General features: G+C 36.1%; 1 protein-coding gene across 1 annotated transcript in view; it reads left to right on the top strand.

Annotated features, from left to right (window-relative positions):
- The window catches only part of TOX (thymocyte selection associated high mobility group box), a 218,325-nt gene that overhangs the window by 120,249 nt on the left and 75,106 nt on the right, over positions 1-22,970 (top strand). Inside the window, exon 3 of the mRNA XM_053933107.1 lies at positions 9,355-9,597. Coding sequence (XP_053789082.1) covers positions 9,355-9,597 — 243 coding nt within the window. The remainder of the gene's footprint in view (positions 1-9,354; positions 9,598-22,970) is intronic.

Here is a 22,970-nt window from a genome sequence, read left to right as displayed (position 1 = left end):
ACTCAAATTCATTTTAGTCAGTTATGTTCAGTAGATGTGGAACTTGTACTCTGACCAGAAGAAGAAATCTATATGACCTACTTATCCCTGAAAAATGAGTTACTTAAATATGCCTTAACTTAATGCATCTTTCATTTAATGCCTATTCTATAGCACATGCTATAAAAACACCAGAGGTCAAAATCTAGTCCCTAAGGATACTAAGCAAACATCCCCATAATTACAGTTGTATAAACAAAAGTGTCCCTCTCCAACCTTCAAAAATCATTAGCGTGGATCTGTAAAATTGAGATCATATCAGAAACCTCAGCAAGTATAACAAATTTTTCAGCATTCTATTTGTCTTCTGGCTGTGAAATCTTGCACTTATATTTTCTTTGCAGCCATGTGGGCAGAAAACTTTTTAATGAAACAGGCTTGGAGGGTAATTGCCTAGCTACAGAATTTTGGGCTTTAGAAGTAAATGTGAGATACTTCTAGAGTAATGCTAAAATTTTGAACTTGGCCCTGTTGAATACACAATGATTCTGCACATCAATTAAAAGTATTTTTCTTAAGAGTTGCAGATGAGAGGGAAGTTAAGTAAGCAATGCATCTTGTCATAGCTGTGGCATCAGGATGACAGCAACTTCAGTGATAGGCCCACAATAAATCAATAAAGTAAAAACAACAAAAGCTATTATTTTACCATGAAAAAGGTAAACAGAAAATCAATCATCAAATGATGAATTCTCTGTCCAAAAGCCAGAGGTATTTTTTCACATATCACAAGAGAAAAGGCACTGCCTTTTGCTGTGCATGTCATCAGACAACTTTCTGTTTAATGAGCAGCCAGTATAAAATATCTTTCAAAATATTTCCCTCTGCTCCTTCATGTACAACTTTTTTAACATGTAAAAACAGATTACAGACATCATATATTTTAGTTATGTAGTTTCCTTTCCAGGAAACTCTACAGGTCAGCAGTGTGAAAGAATTATGGGATGTAACTATGGGAAATGTTAAAGGCAGTATTTTTCATCTGAGCTTCACATAAAATGAACCTTTCTCGGTCCATAAAATGTCTGGAAGAATTACGTGAATTTGAACTACAAATTAGACCAATTACTATTATACTGTCCCTTTTGGCAAAGGCTGCCACAGTAGAGTCAGTTTGACCTGCTGACCCCTGACCAAATTAACCGATGAGATGCCAGTCTTTGATTAATCTAGTTAGTTTTACAAAATCTGGCATCTCAACAAGCCCAAACTAGTAACTCAAACCAGTCTTCAATGTAACATTCAAATGATCACTCCGTGGAGTCCCAGAGGTATTCATTACAGACAAAATTGCTCTTGTTGCCTCGCATGCAAGCTGAGTTTTCAATGGGAAATGAAAGGCTGCCTGAAAAAATAGGCCACCTAATTAAGTTAAACTACTCTAGCATTTGGCTTGACATCTTCATTACTCAAAATTAAAAAGATACTTCACTTGAGCACACAAGTTACTATTGTTTATGTTGTTTTCTCTTAAATTGGCTTCTTACACAGAAGTGTGTTTTTCAGAATTATATCTTGTAATAGCTTGCATATTTCTTGCAGTTTATAAAGATGTCTTAATAGGTACTACGCTGCTGATAGTTTGTAAGACATCAGTACGATTGAACTTATTACTGGGGTCCCAGCAGTCCCAATGCTTACATGACACTTTATTAAGAGAGGGCCAGATCCTGCCACTTTTACTTGCTTAAATAATCTGTACTTGTTCATATACTGAGCACTTCCTTGGCCTTTTTACTGTAAAGTGCTGGATCCAAAATCTAGGTGTTAAAGCCAGGAGGACCACTGGTAGGAATTGGGAGCTTTGATCTGCCTCAGCTTTCAGTTTTTCCTGTGATTGGCACAGGACTAAACAAAAGTTCCACCATAATTGCAAAGAATAGCCATGCCTCTGTTTTGATCCTCCTTTTCTCAAGTGGTGACATTTTACATTAAATCAGATTTTTTTCTGGCAATTTCATCAGTCATTCAGGAGAAGTGTAGCACAGGTAGGACCCAGTGTCCTTTTGAATAGTGAGAAGCAATCCATTGTTTCTGAGCTTTTCTAAGGAAAGAAAGGAGAAAGAAGGAGAAAAAAAATCCGAACAAAAAATAAAAGGATCCTTTGTCCTTCATCACTGTGTGCCCTGAGTACAATATTGTTTCATCTTTTGGTGTCTTTCTCAGAAGGGATATGGAAATTTAGACAGAATATTTGCCCCCTAAACATACATACTTAAATGTAAATCTATACTACTGCTATTTTAAGAGCATTTAAAAATGTAAACATGTGAAGAGCATACTGTCTTGATTGCTGGTTTAGAGTCTATGCTATGATGCTAATGAGGCTTCTGACAAGTTAAATGTGGTGTATCATCTGTATTTTCAAGCAGCAGGATTTGTGAAGATGCGACTTCTATTTTTTTTTCAGTTCAATTCTGCTTATTAAATATGTATATTGCTAGTTTTATTACCCAGCGTTTTGTACTGAGCACAATTTAGGTATGTTTTGCAGAGAGGGTCTCTTGAAAAGTTTTCTATTTCTAATATGCTTTTTATTTCTAGTTGAAAAAGAATATTTAGCACATGTAGTAACTGGTTTATGGAAGTATGTCTTGTAGTGCTGAACTCAAGATTATACCATACATGATGCTGCCTGTGTTATAGTACAGACCAAAGCCTGTTGAATAGGACCCCAAGTTACCTTAAGAATTTTAGCTTTCATTAAAATGTAGTAGTAGTAGTAGTAGCAGCAGGAACAGTAGTAATAGTAGAAGTATAGTAGTAATAGTAGTATTAATAAGAACAAAAATAATAACAAACATAATAATGATAGTCGTAGCAATAGTAGTAGCAGTAGTAGTAGACATTGTGAGAGAGAAAATACCTTTATTTTCAGGAGAGAAGAGTGACAAGGGTGTTGGACAATGACCACAATTGGATCCCCACTGGGGACATACTAAGGAAGGTTGTCACAGGTTAGAGGGATAAGACTCCACCTCGGGGGCTAAGGATGCTCCATTTGTGCCTAAAGCTCTTGTATATTCCTAAAGAACTGCTCTGGTCAGTTGGTCAGCAATTCATAAAAGACTTGCACTTCTCTTTTAATTTTATTCAAATGTTCTAAATAAGAATAGTGCACAGCTGTATTTTTGTCTGAAGGGACGTTTAACTGCTTCAATAATAGTATCAGTGTTTGCAGGCCCCAGATCCTTTAGCCTCTTATAATATTTGTGCTCCTACTTATTGTAATCTTTAAACTGTGTTTCAATTTAAAGCCTCCACTGAAAACACATTTCCCAGCAAACTGCTACACTATATGCATTAAATTAATGTAATTAATGAACAGACTCTCAAGAGTGAAATCTTAAAAAGTCTGTTGTTTTACATAGTTCTGTACACTTTGAAAATTATGATTGTTTAAAATTAATAATATAATTGTCAGCACATTCTCTTTCTTGAAAACAGAATTCATCTGGTACAGGAAAATTAATGTTTTGCTTGGGGCTTTGGCCTTTAACTAATGCAAATTAGAGAAATTGATTAACACAATACAAAAAAATTATACCTTCCCCTGTAATACATTTTTGATAGCTGTGGCTTGATAAATTAGTATATTGTGTGTTTTTAAATGAATATGATTTATTGCTGTTGTCTACCATATGAAGAAACACAAAAAAATTGTTTTCAGGATCATTGACTTGAACATATCAATGGCACTGTTGGACAATTCTTGCTGAGTGTTAAGATGATTTATGTAACAGACCGAAGGTTTCCACAGTAATGCATTATAGTCTCAAGCTATCAAGCCTTGTTCATGCAGAGACAAAAGCAGCTAAAAAACTCTTGCTTCTGAAGCTCCTCCATTTAGAAATCAGAGATAAGGCCGATCCTGTTAAAACTCCTGGAAATATCCACTGTCAAATATATTATCCTAACTTTCAAATTTGTATAAGGTACGTGGATGTTTTTCCCCTTCTAATGAGCTCATTGTTTTTACATTACTCTCGATTCATAAGTATTTCAGTTATGTAACAACGTGTTCAATAATAGAAGAGGAGACAGCCTGAAGCATCTATCTTTTAAAAACTGGCATCTTTCCACAGGTCAGATGCAGAAGCCTTGGTGCAAATGAAAAATTAAGACATGCTCTACATAGTTGGCAGAACCATTCATATCATTTAAATTACATATCTATAGGCAAATTCCCAATTTTTAAGGAACTGTTGCTAATACGAGATTCTGTTGAGTAAATGCATGATGACTGATGTAACCAGTGAGCACACGAATTGGACTTACTTAGTGAATGTTGTCTTCTGTGCTGTCATATATGAACAATTCTGCTCTTTCCAGAGGGATTTACACTGGATGTTTGAAAGCTTGCTGCCTCCTGTGGTCAGTCTGTTTGAGCCTCCTCCTTTGATTTGCCTTCTCTGATCACTTTTTAAAATTCTATTAAAATTATTTTGAAATATAAGTAAGTTTTGCTGGCCAGTATGCAGTTATCACTGTCAAGTACTTAAGGAAAGGGGCTGTATTTGTATTTCCTGCCAGCATTTCCCTTAATATTCTGATGAGTAACCTCAAAAGTAAATACTAGATTTTTGTGTGTGTGTGTTTGTGTTATCAGCACAGCTGGATGCAGAGCTGTAATTTGAGTTATTTGTTGCCAAAGTAAAGAACTGACTCCTGACATGCACTTCCTCTCAGTGCCCCAGTTTTGCCCCTCCTTCCGTAGCTTGTTGCTGGATTTGAAAAGGCTAAGTGGCTTTAAAGGTAAATTGAAGAGGACCAATGGGATCTTGTTTAGAAAAAAAAAGCTTGGGTTTGGGTTGGACAGTGAGTTAGGGTTCAGTTCAATAATGTTCATATCATTTTATTGTGGCAAGCTTTTATTTTTATATTTATTTTATTTTATATTTTCTTTTTTTTTCATTTTATATTTTCATATAAAATGATATGCCACGGTAGCATATAGATAATGAAGCCTCTTGATTTCAGAGTGGGCATCTCAATCATCTGTTTTATGAAGTTTACATAATTTCAAGCAGAAATGTCACTAATATTTAGCTAGAAACATAAAATATAGTCCTCTAAATTTGGGAAGACATTCTTAATTCAAAAATCTTCCATAACATTGTGTCTATAGATAGCTCAAATTTAAGGAAAATCAGTTCTGAAGTTCCCACTGTGTAGATTCCATCTGAACTAGACTGAAATCTGTTTATAATAAACACAGGTGTAATGAAAATGCTCTTTAAAACAAAGAAAATTTTAAGCCTGTGTCTGTTCAGTGCTGTGCAGTTGGTTTAATGGTGTTAATTTGCAGAGGGCTTTCTCTCTGGAATGTAATAAAGGCCTAGGAAACTCCCCTAAACTGAAGACCTGACTAACACCTCTTTCACTCCTATAGTCATGAGTTGAAAGTGAAACCACTGGCAAAGTTTCTAGTATCTCTGTGGTAAAGAAAATAAATAATTTCTGCTACTTTTGTTTGTTTGTTTGTTTTGGGGTTTTGGGGTTGCTTTTTTTCTGCTATTCAAAAGTGAAAAGGTGAGCTTGCTGAGGTTTCTGTGACCAGTAGACTAAAAAGGAGCTATTCCATGTCTTTCTGAATAGAGCAAGTCCTGCTGATAGGAAAACCAGCTATGAAGGAAAAACCCTTGGAGTGGAGGGGAAAGACCCTAACCTTCCCCATCCCCAAAAAATCCTAACAGATCTGAAACTACAGACCACCATTTATTATGAATACATATGAGCTGTACTTATGACTTGTAGTTGTATACAAGGAGTACAGCCTTCCCTGATGCTCTGGATGCTAGATAACTTCTTTAATTAGAAATTCCAGAGAAACAGCTTGTGTTGGAAGAAATGGTGCTCTAAGGAAGCCCAGAGGCTGGGGCAGGATGATGACTGGACTGGGAGTAGAAATTCTTATTGCAGGGTTAAGCTCAAGACTGCCTTTTTGGTAAATTTCCCTAAAATTTCTCTTTACAGAAGAAGGTGACAATACAACTTTACAGGAGAGCCCATTGCCAGCAGCGGATCACTTGCATCAAGGGGACCCCAGATGGTTACTAAAATAGGTTTTCCAACAGCAAGGAGAGAGGTGGCAGGAAAGTAGGAGTGGGTGTTTGAAGCTTGTAGCTGTTATTCACAGGACAAGCACATGTCCCATTCCTCGTGCCTTTCCTCCAGGCACAGTTGCAATAGCCTTGTTCCTGTGATATGTTGGCTTTGCTGCAGATGTATCTAGGAATTTTGGGTTTGATATGCCTGTGTGCTAAGTCATTACAAGCATCTGAACCAAGATCCTGGACGAATAAATGAATACCAGCAAATCACTGTTGAAGTAACTTTCCTGAGGACGTTATGTCTATATGCCTTACATGCATACAATACTGAGTATATTGGCTGAAAATGTAAGGTAAATAGGGTGCTCTGCAGATGCTTTCGAATATCTGTCCATACCATTAGCATATAACTTGGATTCTGCCTAGCTTTACTGAAATAGTACAATAGTTTATGTCTTAAGAAAAAAATTAAAAATAGAGAAACATAGGAGATACTATAATTTGAATTATGTTATTTGGTGAGTCATTACAGCCTTTGCTGTTCTAATCCTATGTTTAAGTGTAGTGAACAGTGATATTGTAGGTGATGTGGGATCAAATACACTCTTCAATGGTTCACAAGCAACAACCATTGTGTGATTATTTAGTATTTAATCAGACAACAACCTGATATATTATATATATCATATTATATGGGTTAAAATTCTTAACCCATATAATATATATAACATTATTACATAACTACACATGACACACCTTGGATTGTGGAGCCTGCTAGTGCTTTATACTTCCTTCTTAATAAGTGAAGATAATGTCTTACTGGCAGTTAATTGATTCCACTATTTTTGAAGTATTGCTAGTTAATGACACATGAAAAACAAAGAATCAAAAATAAAGCCATCCATATGGGACATGCTAAAAGAGGTGTACAAATAAGCAGATATGCTAAGTGCCTCCAATATCCTGTCAATATTTGGTTTAGGAATATTTGCTTTTACTAGCAAACTCTCTTAAACTCTCACAGGACAGTATGAAAAAGAGAAAATAGATGTTAATACTTTCTACCTGCAAAATCTGAGGAGAGAAAACTCTTTTGAGGCCATAAGTCTTTTGGGACATTAGAAAATACACTGTTGAACATAAATGTCATCTTTTCACAGCTAATGAATCCCTCCTGGAAGCTGTAGGCTACATGGATCCAAGTTCACAGGATTACTGTTACTAGCAGGGTAGTGTACCAGCAGGGATAGTGCTGGTCCAGGAGAGCATTGTGGATGTTATCCCTTCCCTCATTTCTCTTCTTTGCTGTTTAGTTATTGTGGTATTAGATCTTAAACTCATTTTAGACACCTTTTTCTTCATCATGGATTTTATATAATAGTAATTGGCAACTAGCTAGTGTATGCATTGTCCCTAATATTTTTATTTGGTTTTGCAAAATTTATACATCGTTGTTTACGATATTCTCTTTGCCATGTTTAAACCTTCTCTCCATTTAGTGAGGGTCTATTTCACTGTATTTCCTCTTGGAGAAATGGCTGCATCATGGCTTGTAAAAGTAGGGGCAAATGCAACTTACAGAGGTCAGTAGACTTGCACCAGTTTGCCATTAAGAAGTAAGCAGGGGCAAAGGGAGAGCAAACTCCTGTGCTGGAAGTGAGAAACACAGCTGGAATGCATGGGTAGAATCAAAGTCCTCACACATAACAGTGATGATATCACTGTCAAACCCTGTTCTGTTTTCATATTTGGGGATTTTACTTTGGCCTTCCCAGTCTAGACTTCCTGTTCTATTTTATACTAAGATATTTGGTAAAGAGATTACAAATTTTTGGGGAAAAAACAAAGCAGCCAAAACCATGGCAATGTGCATTAGAGGAGGTTTTTCTGTGTTCACCAGCTCACTGAAAACATTTAATACTTTTTGGTTTTTACTGATTTAAGTTTATGTATACATGCTCGTACAGAGAGTAACCTCAGGCATCAGGAGGACATTATTACTATGATGATTAATGAAAAATCCCGTTGTTTATAACTGGCCATTGATTCTCCCCTTGTCCTTCTGCATGAATTCATACACCGTATTATCCTCCATTTGGAAACTCATATTGGGGAAAACATTTTCTTCCAATAGCTGCTCCTTGAAATTGCGCCCTCATATTCATCCTTTCTGGTGATACTTTTCAGAAGCAGAATGTATTTAAATCCTTGCATTTCCAGAATTAACAAAAGCATCACTCAGAGCAGGACTGCTGTGCTGAAGAGGGGCAGGAAGGGTGGGAGTAGTCTCTGTGCTATAAATCTCCTGACTGTGGGCATGGGATGTGCAAAGACTGATCACTTTGTGAAGGAGTTGGCTGTTCTCAGAAAAGCAGAGCAGGCTTTCAGGCTGAGCCATTGCAACTGATCTCTTTAACCCTTAATTAGGCTCACCTTTTCCTTTTTAGAAATATGCACATACCCACCCTATCCCACAAATGAGCCTACCTGCTGTACAAAAAATAATAGCAATTATCCACCTTGGTGCATTATTCTGACTTTGCCTGTGGCTTTTTCTTGGATCAGATTGAGTTGGATGACTTAATGGCAGCAGACAACAAAAGACTAACAGTTGTTTGGTGGAGTTACTAATTCAGATAACTGACAAAATGTATGTATAATTCAGTTTATAAATTAAGAAAAAAAAATTGATTTAAAAAAAAAATTCAAATGCACTTTTATAAACACAAAGTATACTCATGCTGAGTACATACTGTTTCTTTTTCTTTCTAGCTGAGTAAATGCATGGCACTCCCCTAAGCATAAAAGTGGTATCTTTCTTCACTATGTAATTCTTGGTCTGAGTAGCAGGGAGTAAAATGAACCATTTTGTGCCAATATTAATTTTATAAATTGCATTCCCTTTCCACAATTCCCATGAAAAAGGTATTCAGCTAGATGAACACTCTTGGAAAATTTTAATAGGACCCTTGAAATCTGTTTGAGTTCACTTTCTCTTAAAAAAAAATATTTCTAAGGGAAAAGTATCATAGATTCTTATGCCTTAGAGGCATTTTTTTCCTCAATACATAATGGTGAGACTTCACTTGTATAATATATGGGTCTTGAATATACTCTCTATTAAATTGTAGGTTGTGCTTAGAAGTATGTGAGTTTGGCTCTTCTTGTTTGTTTTGTATGATTTTTATTGTTATTACTGACCAGTGCTCATCTGATTTTCATAGCACTTTCCGTTTGTTGTTTTTTTTTTTTTTTTTTCCAGTCTTTTCCTGGCCCAAGTCTTGAAAGTGAAGATTTTAACATACCTCCTATAACTCCTCCATCCCTGCCTGACCACTCCCTGGTGCACTTGAATGAGATAGAATCTGGGTACCACTCTCTGTGTCATCCCATGAACCACAATGGCCTCCTTCCATTCCACCCTCAAAACATGGATCTACCTGAAATTACAGTTTCCAACATGCTTGGCCAAGACGGGACGCTGCTTTCCAATTCCCTCTCTGTGGTAAGCACTTTTAGTCTTTCCCTTCTGTTTTAAGTGCAAAATCATGGAAATACAGACCTGTTTGAAATCCTTCAAGGGGGCCAACAGCTGCCCCACTCAAATTTTGGAGTGCCCTGGTCTGACTCTGGGTATTACATTGTATTGCCTGTGTCAAATCCTCCCCCCTGGTGGAGGTGAGGGCAAATTTTCAGCTGAGTTCCTCAAAGCCAGAGTGTTACCTTCCACCACCTTGGGTAGAAGGTTGTCCTTTACAGGGATGTAAATAATGTCAGAAAGAGGCTCAAGGCTCTGACTTCTGCTGGAGCAGGGTTTGGATCCAGATGGCCGTTGTTCTGTATTTGTCTGATGAGGCTCTTTCCATTCTCATTTGCATGTGCTGAGAGATGTACAAAAATTTAATATCTCCTTTCTTGTTTACCGCACGTTTGGAAAACAGCAAATGTTATTTCTGATTCTAGGCCAAATCTTACAGCCTTTTTACAGTTTCCAGTCCTTAGCCAGCCAGAATCCAATTGAAATGACTGGACAACTTGCTTATAAAGTCTGTCAGATAGTCATTATGGTCATAATCTTGTGAAGCCTGATATTATAAATCACTTATTTGAATGTTAAATTGCTTGCAACAACTGCAGAGCTACTTTACATGTTACATTTTCAAGTGGGCTCTACAGTTAATTATTATACTTCTTGCATAGCAGCTCCAGACAAGATTATTTCACATTGATGTACAATTCTAGTCCAAAGAGTTAAAAATCCCATGAAAGAGGATGAAGCCTGACATTGTGTGTATCCCATGGCACTTAAAGCTCTAGGTGGGTGAAATGGGCTGCCCAGGAGCTGCAGATCCCAACAGTCAAAGATAAGACTCTATTGTTCCTAGAGATAAAGAGTCTGGACTTCTCACCAAAAGTTCTGCACTTCTGGACTGAGGCTGTTTAGGCTTCCCAGCTTGCTAGCTCCCCACCACATTATCTAAAAAACATAAATCAGTCCTGGGAACCTGAGAGCTGACACAATACATGGAGGTTTGGGTATTGAGGAATCTAGGTTCAGCTTCCATCAGCCCCTTGGACTAACAGTCCCAGAGCCAGGGGCAATGGTGACTGGAAAAGACTTAGTTTACGACAAAAATCTGCTTTGTCACATAGCTTCATTGCAACTTAATTAAAATAAAGCTACCTTGATTTTGAGGAGCTGTTCATTCCCTCCGACGATGTCCAAAAAGCAGATGGCATAAGTATTGGCTTCTTATATGTTGCACAATTGTTATTGATTTACGAGGATGTTGCACACTTTGTGTTTGAGGTCAGAATCTGACCTCAGGGTTATGTTCAATAATGGGAGGAGTGGAGGAGAGGCAGATTTATATAGAGAAATAGAAATATGCGCTGTGGAAAGAGCCTATATTTTCCTTGCTTGTCTACAAAGCTGATGGCATGCATTAAAGAGCTTGAGTGAAATCTTGTGTGGGGTTCTGAGAATCAGAGCTATGAAAGGACTTGAAAAAGTAAGAGAAACGCTTGACACTCTAGTCAAGACAGGCAGTATTTCATTGAATTGACCTCTTTTGAGCCATGGTTATGTCTCAGAACTATGCATTCTTTTAAGTGTGATGTTTCACATTAACCTTTTGCAACAAGCTCTGAACAAAGGGCCTTGAGAGTGTGTAGATTATCACAGTGAATAATCACATTGAGGGAAAATACAAAAAGTTGAATAATATAACTAGGCAATTTTGCTGTTAGTGAAGATCAGAAGAGATGAAAATCAGATGTCAAGAAAATATGTGCTGTGTTTTGACAATAATTTCTGAGAATTTGTTCAATAAATAAAGCATGATCCTTGAAGTGTCATGTGCTAAGTCAGCTGTTATCCCTAACTTGCATGCCCTTTTTGCACAAGAGCACCTCTTACCTAGCAATAGTTGGAACTCAAGCTGGCTTGTCTGTGCAGGGGATGAAGCTACAGCTCATGTAAGTACGACTGGTACGATGCTAACACCTCGATTTCATACAGTTCAAACACTGTTTGGCAGTATAGCTCCTCTGATTTGAATTTGATAACTTGAGAGAAATTAATTTGAGGGAAATAATTTATTTAACTCTTCAGTTAATTCAGTGGCTTCTTCAGTTAATAGAATGACCCCATTGTTCTTTTGGCTTTGCACTGATGAAGAAAAACAGGGGATTTTGTAGAGTTAACATTCTTTACTTAGTTTTGAATCTTTATAATCCAGAACATCTAACTCTTTCTTTTCAATATGACTCTTTTCTTGTGGTATTACTCATCTCCAAGTTTCCTTTTTACTATTTCATTAAACTCTGATCCATTTAACATGTTCTTGTCTAAATCACTCCTATATTGCCTCATATAGAACATAATTTATAAGTTTCTCCAATCTATCTAAACCCTTGGTTCCATATAATTTCTAGTATATCAAGTACCGTTTAGTGTACTTGGAAAACATGTGTCTCACTACATTTTTCAGGGCACTAATGAATATTTTTAGAAAAAATATTCTTAGAAACAAATCTGTTGGCTGTTCTTTAACCCTAATTAATTTCATATCTTCAGCAAATTTTACTTGCATTGGGACAAATTCAGCTGCATTGCAATGTGCTTTTGAATTTGGTGATTTTTTTCTTTACTTTAAACATCCTTCTTTTTAGCTAGCTTTTAACCCATGTTGGTATTTTAGCAGTAATACCTTCTATTTTATCTGTGTTAGAACTAGTGAGTGTTTTTCAGTTTGTTTTTATAGACAAAATATTACTTAATGCTAGGCAAATGTGAGAAAGGAATATCAGTGAGCTCAGAAACAGTTGGAAAATAGTTCATACACTAAGTATAGTGGTTTTCTTCCATCTGAACTACCAGGTGTTTTCAGATGAGGATTTCTGTGATTTTGGACAGATTGAAAATTGAGGATGTACCCTTCCTAAAACCCCTTCAAATCTCCCCCCATCAGAAGTCCCTGTTTCATACTGTGCAGTACTCTCTCCAAGCTGCAGATAAAATCCCTTTCAGTAACGATGGCAGGATTTACCCCAGTCTCTCTAAGAATTCTCCTCTGCAGAAGTGCTTAAATACACACAAGAGCCCACTACCAGCTCAGTGAATTCATACTAGGGATTGGCTTCTTACAGATTCTTACACTGTGGGAATTCTTTCTAAAAAAAATTTCCAGTGCTGGGAGATGAAAATTTCTCATTGCCATTGACAGTGTCTTAAATTTGGAATTAACCTTCTTTGAAGTTTTTTTGATTGATTGGACTTTCATACTGCATGCCGACTATTTAAAAAAAAAGAAATCCAACAACTAAACCACTAAAATTTTTCCCTCTCATTATTCTGCTGTCAGTTCACATATTTACCTCTATGTTTGTAAATTTCTGTATTCTTAGTTGACATACAGAATATACACAAGCACGTTAATTTCTATAATGCTGTCACATACAGATTTCTTTAGGCGTTCATTATATCTGGGTATTAGAGCTTCAGAAATCTACAAAATTTGTGCAGAATGTGAGTCACGGTGGTCTTAACCCACAGTCCAGCCCCATCATGGGAGCCCTCTAAAATCCTCCTCCAAAATGCATATGATTTCTATTTCTGCTTCTTAATTGGATGCAATTTGATATAGATAGAAGTGTTTGTTTAATGAAAATGTATTTATGCTCCTGTAAACACGTTTGCTTCTATATAGTGGAATAGGGATCCCTTCCTGGTTTCCTACCAGTTGAAGTCTCTGGGGGTTTGGTTAGATCCCAGGTGGGGCTTGACTTGCCAGCCTTTTTCTGCTGGTGTGAGTTTTCCTGAAATATCCCAAAGGATATTTTCAAGGACCACAAGAGTTACCCTTCTAACATTTGCAAAAAATGCATGTTGTATGAGAATATGTATTTATCTGTAAAAATGCTTTTGGATGTGCTCTTTCTATATATCTATCAGTTGTTCTGTGTATCAATAGACATTCTAGCTTCTTTAATGTATCCTATAGACAGTTGGTTTTTCTACAAGAAACCAGGGTTAAAAATCACAGCGCTGTTTTTACATAGTTGGAAAAAAACCCCAACCTATTTCTGGAATGCTTTAATTTGTAATCTTGTGCTGATCTTTTTGAAAAATGTGGCTCATGATGATATACCATAGAAAATTTGCAAGAAAGAGATAGAAGATTTCAATTTCTTGAAATGCTTCAAATTTCTGGGTTTTAAGTTTAAAGTGGAAAAGATGGTTAAGACATTAAAATCAGGGTTTGATTTCCCAAATGCTCCACTTGTGCTGGCAACAAAAGCCAGCATAATGTATATGCTTAGGTTTATTGTCATTTTTAGTATACAGTCAAGGAACACTTTGAATTCAAAGGCTACTGTACAACTGTTTTGACAACCACCACATCAGTAGGTAATGTGCAGGACATATGAAACTGAAGCAAAAATGTTTCTTTAGGTCTATAGGGAGTGCAGTACATCAAGAAATTCAGACATATTAGAGCAGCATGAATTTCTAATATGTTGCTCTTATGGAAAAGACCACTGGCATATTGAATAATGCTGCTTTCAAAGCAGAGCAGAAAATGTGATTACAGACAATTTCAATGCTGTTTTTAAAATAAATATTTTTGAAATCTTGAGGTGTTTTATTTCATGTAATGCATAAAATATGTAACAGTGTGCTAGAGCTAAAGATCTTCTAGGCCACGGAAGAGTAGATGATGTCAGCTATAATTATTCAAATGTGGAATAATAGAAGCATTAGTTTAAAATAAAATGCATGTCACAAAGGCCCATGTCCTTATATTAAAAAAAGCAATAAAAAGCTGCTTTTTTTTTTTGCACACTTAGACAGAAGAATAAAGGCAATTAATAATTTTTTAACATTATGCCCCAATTCATCAAAGCCTGAACAATTACATTATACTTTTTCATGAATTATATTTTTAGATATGCAACCTGTGAGAGATTAATATCTTAAACAAAATGTGGCATTGTATAACAGGGAAGAAAGCAGACAGCTACTTTTTTTTTTTCTTGCCATTTTTAATCTCAGGTAGAATGAGGTTAGTATTTCTTATTCACAGTACAGTTGCTAATGAATACAATAAAGAAGACTGTTGTATCTGAGATGAATTTAAGAGATTTTGTTTTACTGGTTTCATACATGTTAATCTAAATTCAGTATTCATGATTCATCTTGAGGCTGACCTATACAGCTGATTCTTTTTCCTTGCACCTTTAAGTGTTAGTGGAAACTACTGAGTCAAATAGATATTCATTATTTCTGATAAACAAGATGAATGACTTTCATAACAAAAAAAAAAAAAAAAAAATATTTGTGTCTCTTAACCTAAGTGTTGAGATTTGAATCATGTTTGGATACTTTTTTCTAGCTTGTATTGCATGCCAGTGGTAGCAGATATGTTTTGTCTCTGGTGAATACTTCGCTTTTGTGCCTCATTACTAGTGTCTGGTCTTCAGTTTACATCAAAATTTACTGTTATGCTACACAGACCTGCTGCTACCCCAAATTTTATTGCAGTGAATTATTGCTATCAGAACCACCAAATCATAAAGCTAAGGTCATGGAACATCTTGTGTTAAAGTTGTTTTTTTTTTTTCTTATTAAGCAATTTTGTATTCTTCTTTTCCCTTAAAAAGAAAAATGACAAAAAAACAACACCATTTTTCCCAATCAGGTTTCTTTTCTTCACTGAAATAAGCCTTGCATGGAAAATGATTACAATAGGTAATGTATGTTTTGTCAAACACCCTGACCAGCTCATGTCCATCAGCATAACCTTATTGTCTCTACTAGAATTATGATTACTTATTCCATCAAGAGTTCTAAGACATAATTTTTATCTTTCTTTTCTTCTGATGTCTGCTCCACTCTTTTTTCATCAGAAAGATAACAGAAAGGATATGTAGAAGAGCTGATTAAGATGTTATTTGCTCAACATTTCATAAATACCTGAATATTGCTACTGCCTAAAAAGCCTGCTACTAGAAGGCTCTTTACTGTGCTACAAAAAACTTATGATATCAGAAATTACACCTGTACAAAATCAGAGTGGAAACAAAGTGTGCATTTTTAACAGTGATAGAGATAAGCCATTTATCTGTAGCGTACTGTGGCAGGTCGTTGTTTCTCTGTGCCTCAGGATTAAATTCAAATGGGACATCTCTCAAAAAAGATATGCTCTATCAAGGACTGGACTTAGAGACCCCACACTACAGCAGCAGGACTAGAGCCTTCCCATGGGTCACCTTGTCCCTGGGGCCTTCTCAGCAGGAAACGTCGGTCCATGCGTTCATGGAAGGGGTAACATTGCTGGTACCACCTCAGCTGACAGCATTTCTACAGCTTTTCTCTGCCAAGAGAACATCAGCAGAGTAAAAGAGAGCCCTCTGTGGATGCAGGCCACTGATGGGCCCCACCTTCTTCAGGTCAACTAGGACAAGAATTCCTGTGAAGCTATTTGTGGAGCATTTTTTTCTGGTCCTTAAGTAGTATCTGGTAAAGTTATACTCTCAGTCTCTAAGTACTAAGAGCTTGCCTTAAAGATAGATCAAGTAAATATTTGCACATAACTGTAGGAAAATATTTGTACACCAATGACCAGGACTCCTTTTAGAATAATTCCAGGTCTCATTTTTAAAATTGAAAATGAAGCTGTTGATTTACTGTCAGTTGGGAAATACAGCATCCTGCTTATTTGAGTGTGGTTTTTGAGAATCCATGTGGCTCACATATTTCACAAACTCAGTCAGAAAACAACTTCAGTATAAATTAAAGAAGAAATGACAAGGTGGCATGTATCTTAGTTTTGAAAAATAGCCTTCTATAGAGAATACTTTGGTGACCCTTTTCATAGTGGTTTCCCATTGTCTGGTAGGAATTTATTTGCTACATATAAAAAGTAAGAAAAATAAATAACTTTAGTTGTAATAATTTTTTTCTTGGACTTTAACCAGATAGACACAGGCTAAGACAAGATGAATGTGGTGCAGAGAGAAAGACTTCAGTTGTGGGTGGTAGATTATACAACACCTCACATGTGAAGTACTCACAGGAGTGATTAATGCATAAGCAGCATCATAGCTGCAAGTGTCAAACAAAACACATAATAGACTATGCAAATAGAGGAAACATAACTCTCAGAAAATGTCAGAAATTCAGGGGCTTCAGCAGCAGAGATTGTTGACTTTAATCTGCTGTTTTTAACATTGCATGTAGTTGTCGAGAACAGCATGATAATGAAATGTTTCTGAAGACTCACACTTTGGCAAAAAAAACTTAGTGATCTTAAGTCCTGTATATGGAATAGAAGTGAAATGTCTTTCTTAAAAACTGTGAACATACTTCTATGAAGACAAACAGGAAGGAGAAGCCCACAGTGCAGATGAAAGGTAGGGCTTTGTGCATCAAGTGGAGTAGCCTCTATTTCCACCTGTTTCATCATTTAAATGCATGAATTTGCATTCTTTGAAACTCAAAAGCAGCTGAGAAGACTGCACATCCCTTCATTCACCATTACATCCCATTTTTTTCAGTACTAGAAAGGTGTGTGGACAAAAGCAGCTTCACTACAGAATGTTCTGTCTTAACTCTACGTGCCATGTGTACGCTGGAAATTCAGCTGTCACCTGCTAGAGTGTGAATTCTCCTCCTTAAATCTTGCATATGTAGAGTCATAGATGTTTAGCAGAATTTTTTCTTTATTTTGAGCATATTAGTGCTTTCATTTGAAAGCACATTAGTGGTTTTCCAAGTTGAAGGAATTTAAATGGTTCAATTAATAATCTCACAGGGTTTTTGTCTGTTTTAGTGGTTTTTACACAGTTTTAAGTATCGTTGTTTGAGTTTACCAGTGACTTTTTGCATGAGGAATGGAAGAAAAATATTCTACATGTTTGTGTTTTGAGATTTGAAGAAATAATCAGAAGTAAAAAATAACTCATTTGGTTTTTTATGCCTTTTTCTTTCACAAGGCAATTAAGAAATGCTAAAAGTGTAAGGATGTCTACTCTTCCCTAATCTTTTTAATAACATAAAGATTAATTTTAGATTGATGTTTGCCCCTCTGTTCCCCGTTCCACCTCCTCTTCATTTGTACAAAGCCTGTTCTATCTAAATGCCACGTTGGGATTGCCTGTGGGCAGCGTGTAAAATCTTTAACCTCCACTGCTCCTGTGATGCTGTACTTCAGCCACATGCGTGTGACCCAGGATCTCTGTAGCCTCACTCACACACCTTTGAACTGCACTTTTGGCACACTGTACATGCTGTTGCCTCTATATTTGTACACTAAAGATACAAAAATGAATTTCCTTAATTCATTTTTTGTGCATATCATGGATAGATGCAGTCAGAAAAAAGGACTTAAGGTATAGAGTGGCAACAAGAAGCATTATGGAGTGAGGAACACCTCTAAGGCATGCTTGTGCATATCTTTTTCAGCTACAAAATCCCCAGAATGAATGCTTTTCATCTAAAGTGAACAGAGGAATTTCACTTTATCTTACATATTATCAGGATGTATCCAAAATTCCTCTTTCAACCAACATGCAGGGACATAAAAGAGTTGAAGGAGATGTTATAGGTGGCGATGGGCACTCTGTGTGCCTGCCCTGACCCAGAGCTGAAATGAACTGCAGTTCTCAGAGTACATACACACATATACATGGATACACATATATACATATATATGAATACTTATATGTCTGTGTATGTATCTATAAGTATGTACCACGCTGTTAATCACTGAAGCCCTCTGCTGGAGTGTTACAGACAGGATGTAGCATCTGCAACATCCCCCTTCTCCCCACATTGTGGATCCATGCTGTTGCTAAACAGAGACTGAAACTAGAACCAAATTATTGAAGTAGATGCAATGGATTTAATTAATGTACTGCACATGGCTGCATTATGCAATATTTTTTACCAAGTCCATGAGTTATAAGTGAGGCTACAGTGTCTGACAGTAGCTTTGATAATGGGTACTTTTGCTAATTGAGTTAATGAACTAGCCTAGTTGCTGAAGTGAGACATGGGATACCTAATGGATAACAAGATCAAACAACTTCATTTCACACCTTCAAAATTCTGTTTCCTGACAGTAACAATATTGGGGTATAGGTACCTTCACTTCATCCTTACAAGAATCATGTAAACTGAAAAAAAAACTTTTAAAACTAGATATTACAGTCCCTTAACCAAAAAAGGCCTGCTCATGGAGTATTTACAGGATCAGGCCCTGGATGAAAATGCAATGTTTTTTTATTTGGAGATGCGACTTCCTTCTAATACATTTTAAGATTACCTTCATTCACACATAAAGAATTTCAGAGATTAACTCAGTAACTAAGCTTTAGTTTCCAAGACATGCCTTAATACTCACGTGGGGGATCTCAGTTTAATGAATTTTATGACACTCCCCTTTCTTATGTAGTAGCATAAAAACTGTTTAGTGCAACAGGCTTAGTCCTTATCTGGTTATTAAGTGCAGCTTAAGTTACCTGACAGAAAGTATACAGTGTAAAATAACCACTGGCAAAACTTTTAAAAGTTATTTTTTGTACACAAAACAACTGACAGCATTTGAAAAATAATGCCTTTGTCACTCTGTTCTTCTGAAGCACCTTCTTTGTGCCTTGAAGTGCTCTGCAGTCACTAATTAGCTGAGAAGGTAGTTTACTCGTAACAGTGCAAGTAGATGTTCACAATATCAGTCCCTCCTATCTGTCAGGTACTGTCCTCAGAGAAAAACATTTATTTTAGCAGAGAAGGAGAGAAAAACATTTGCTTTATTAAAAAGCTAGCAAAATTTAATTCACAATAAACAAAGACAAATAAATCTCAAGTTGAAAAAGAAATGTCTTACAGGAGGAGGATGAAAATGACTGCGTAGGGGGACCTGTAATAATGAAAGTGTTATCAGGAGCTAACTTCATGTTTGATGCTCAGTAACACAAAAGTGGTTAGCAGTGTGGTGAGAGTCAGCTTTCAGTATTAGAACTAGCAGATGTCCTCACATGTAATACAAGCAGGACTCAACTGCCATGTGCAACACAATATAAAGTTTTTACAGTGACTGTATAATATGGTAGCTGAGACTTTTAAGCTCTCAAACAACCTGGAAGTGATACAACAACCTTATTTAAGAGACATTAAAAAGATGCAGGCATTGCTTTGCTTGTCCTTGAAATGCAGTCAGCTCTGGGGAGAAGTGAAGTATCTGTTTAACCACAGAGTGTGATGTTCTACTGCCCCAGATTTCCAGTCCAAGACCTTACAGGCTGGTTCCATAGCACATGTGTTTCTTCTCACTTGTCATCAGCTTTGTGAATGCAGGGAGAGAAAAACTCACAACAGGGAAGTTCTCTGCCCAGGGCCTGGCCTATGTAATTTCAATTGTGGCTAGCATTGTGGCACTGATTTCATCATTTGTGGCCTCTGCCTCTGAAGTGCATTTTAGGAGCTCTGTGACTTGACTCAAAACCTCAGTGGAATTTTCAGAAATATTCTGGCTTAATGTTGATCCTGTCCTACTCCAGCTATCCCAGAGTTTCAAAAGAAACAGAATTAGCTCTATAACAGATGCTTTCATTTGATCATAAATTGTGAGAATTTAGATTTTAGATTATATAAAATTAAAGGTGTGTCAACAAAATTGTTTGTCAATAATGATCCACACTCATAATGCCATCATAATTCTGAAATGTTTTTCTTTGTAACATTTGGAAAATCAGTGCAAGCTCTAACAAGACTGAAGAGAAAAAATATGATCTAATGTCCTGTTTGGAAACAATTTTTATTGTTTTGATTATTATATAATTAAAGACAATATAGGAAAGCTGTGCAAGAGAAAAAAGTCACATGAATAACCTGACCTCTTAGATCCTGGCTCAGTGCAGCCATAATGTTGTGTTACTTACCAAATCACAGAAATTGGTCCAGAGGGAACTATAATGTCCCACATTTAATGTAGTCAAAGATAGGATTTTAAAAGGTCATCTCACTGAAAGCAGGATACTCCATAAGTTTGTCATTTCTGACAGATCTAACTTATTTTTAAAATTGGAATTCATCTAGACTCCTTATGCAAGCTCTGGATAGAGGTTCTTACCCTTAAAAAATCACCATACATAACATCCAGCAGGCATTGGAGGTTAATGAAGATCATTTAATATTTTAAATATTCTGTTATTTATTTTTAAGGTGTGCTTTTATATATATATATATATATATATATATATATATAGTGTATATTGATCTAAGATTGTATGATAGGTAATAGATGTTGATGGAACAACTAGGAAGTAAATAACCAAGAAGATGTGTATTAACTCAGACTGTTTTGGTTCATAGCTGACTCGACCATTTAAGAAACAGTAGGAAAATAATCAGCTTTCCCCAAATCTTATTAGCGTATAATCATGATCCAGACTGTATTAGCCCATAAACTACGCTGAGCAAAATAACTCTTCTTGAAGGTTCAGCTATAGTGTTATTTTATGAAATTGTTTATGTGCACATTTAAAATATTTTATTTATTTATCATCATCCATTACTTAGAAAGTTAGGCTGAAGGAATGGATGTTTATGATACCTAAGGAATGTCACTGCAAGTAATGGGATAAAAATAGGCAATGGTTGAAGGTTGGGAAAAAAACCCTTTTAATAATCTGCCAGGTAGTGTTAAAGCACTGGAACATGTACATATGGGAAAATCCTGCACTGGCTGAGAGATGGGTTGGATGATTTAATAGACCTTTCTTTGAGATGTAATTTCTGTAACTGGTTGATACATACACTAGTGTTCAGATGTTTGGACTTGTTTCTTGTTTGTCTGGCAAATTGTTTCTTGTGAAAGGTTATAAATTACAATAAATAGACTTTGCAGAAGATGAGCTACATGATATTCTTGGAAAGAATTTTTCAGCTGATATCCAGACGTTAATGCCAAAGCAGAAAAAACCCAATAGAGTCCTAATCCCATGGCTTTGCTTGAGCACAGTGCTAGGATGGTGCACTGCCATAAATAATATTTACATTGAATAGAGTTTTCTGTGTTCTAACAGCAATTTAGGATAGAAAGGACAAAACAGAGAAACAAGCGTTATTTGCTTAGAAGATTTTTTTCCTTCTGATTTTGCAACAAAGAATTCACTGCTAGGGATGGAGAGAAGGACAGGGAAAGAATGGAAAGCAAGCATTTATAAAAATGTTGATGTAGTTATAATTAGATCCATTTTAGAACCAAAAGTTTTATGCAGAAACTGACAGAAGGATACGCAATAATTATAGTTTGCTGACAAGCTGAATAGAGTTTCCTTTTTTTATCTTATGGTTTTAGGAAACCAAACTGTAAATAAATATGCAGTTTGACAGATTGTAATTGCAATCAGCAAGGCGTCTTTTCATTTAATCAGATAGTGTTATTAAAATGGGGTTACAATTAAACATTTTATAGTGTGACGTAGAACTCTATTAAAATTCTCCAGCAAACAGTAATTATCATTTGATGCTTCTGCAACCAATTTCCATTTGCAGAAACATTATTGGTTGTGACCTTCCAGTAGTTAGGTCTCAGTTTGCTGTTCTCTTCCTACTTTGATACATGATATTAAGTATTCTCTTTTTTTACCTCACTGTGAAGCCTAAAACATTAATTTAGTATTATTTTATTATATATATTACTTTTTACCACTGTTAAAACTGCATGATACTGGCCTAAGCAGGTTTGCACCAGAGAAAATGCGGAATTACCTAAGCATGAATATTCTTAACTTTAGGAACTGTAATTTTGCTCAACTCTAAATGTGTGGAAAGCCAGTATTTGTTCCCATAGTTTTGATAAACTACATAGAAAAATATGAAGTCACAAATGGTTCAGCCTCTTAAGAATTTTCAGGCTGTAACTTCTCTTTGATATCACCACTGGCTAAGAATTAGAAAGAGCAAGAAGAATCATTAGGAGATGCATTTTTTGGGACATTCTTCAGGTGCATGTAAACCCACTAATGAAACTCTACACAGAAAATATTTGGAATGAAGGGAAGGAGTGATTTGAATTAGCAAAGAGTGAAAGTCTTTGAAAATGAGTCAGCAAAGCTACTGCTCCTTTTACTCTGGGGGACATTTTTGGAGGAAACATCAGTGGTTTGAGGAAAGTCAACATTTTCTTTATTGAAAAATAATCAGGCAGTGGTATAAAACGTATCGTGTTGGCTCTTTTCACTAGTAGTTGACAAAGATAAAATAAGAAGAAAAAAGAGTAAGAAAAAAGAGTAAGAAAAGACAAGTATTTTCTATAAATCCATTTCCCACAAAGTATGCTTTCTTTTGGTGAAAAGTGAAGTCTTATG

This window comes from Vidua chalybeata, chromosome 1 (assembly GCF_026979565.1).
Source record: "Vidua chalybeata isolate OUT-0048 chromosome 1, bVidCha1 merged haplotype, whole genome shotgun sequence".
Lineage (NCBI taxonomy): Eukaryota > Metazoa > Chordata > Aves > Passeriformes > Viduidae > Vidua > Vidua chalybeata.
The sequence above is the reverse complement of the archived record's forward strand: the minus strand, read 5'-3'. Positions and strand labels throughout refer to the sequence as shown.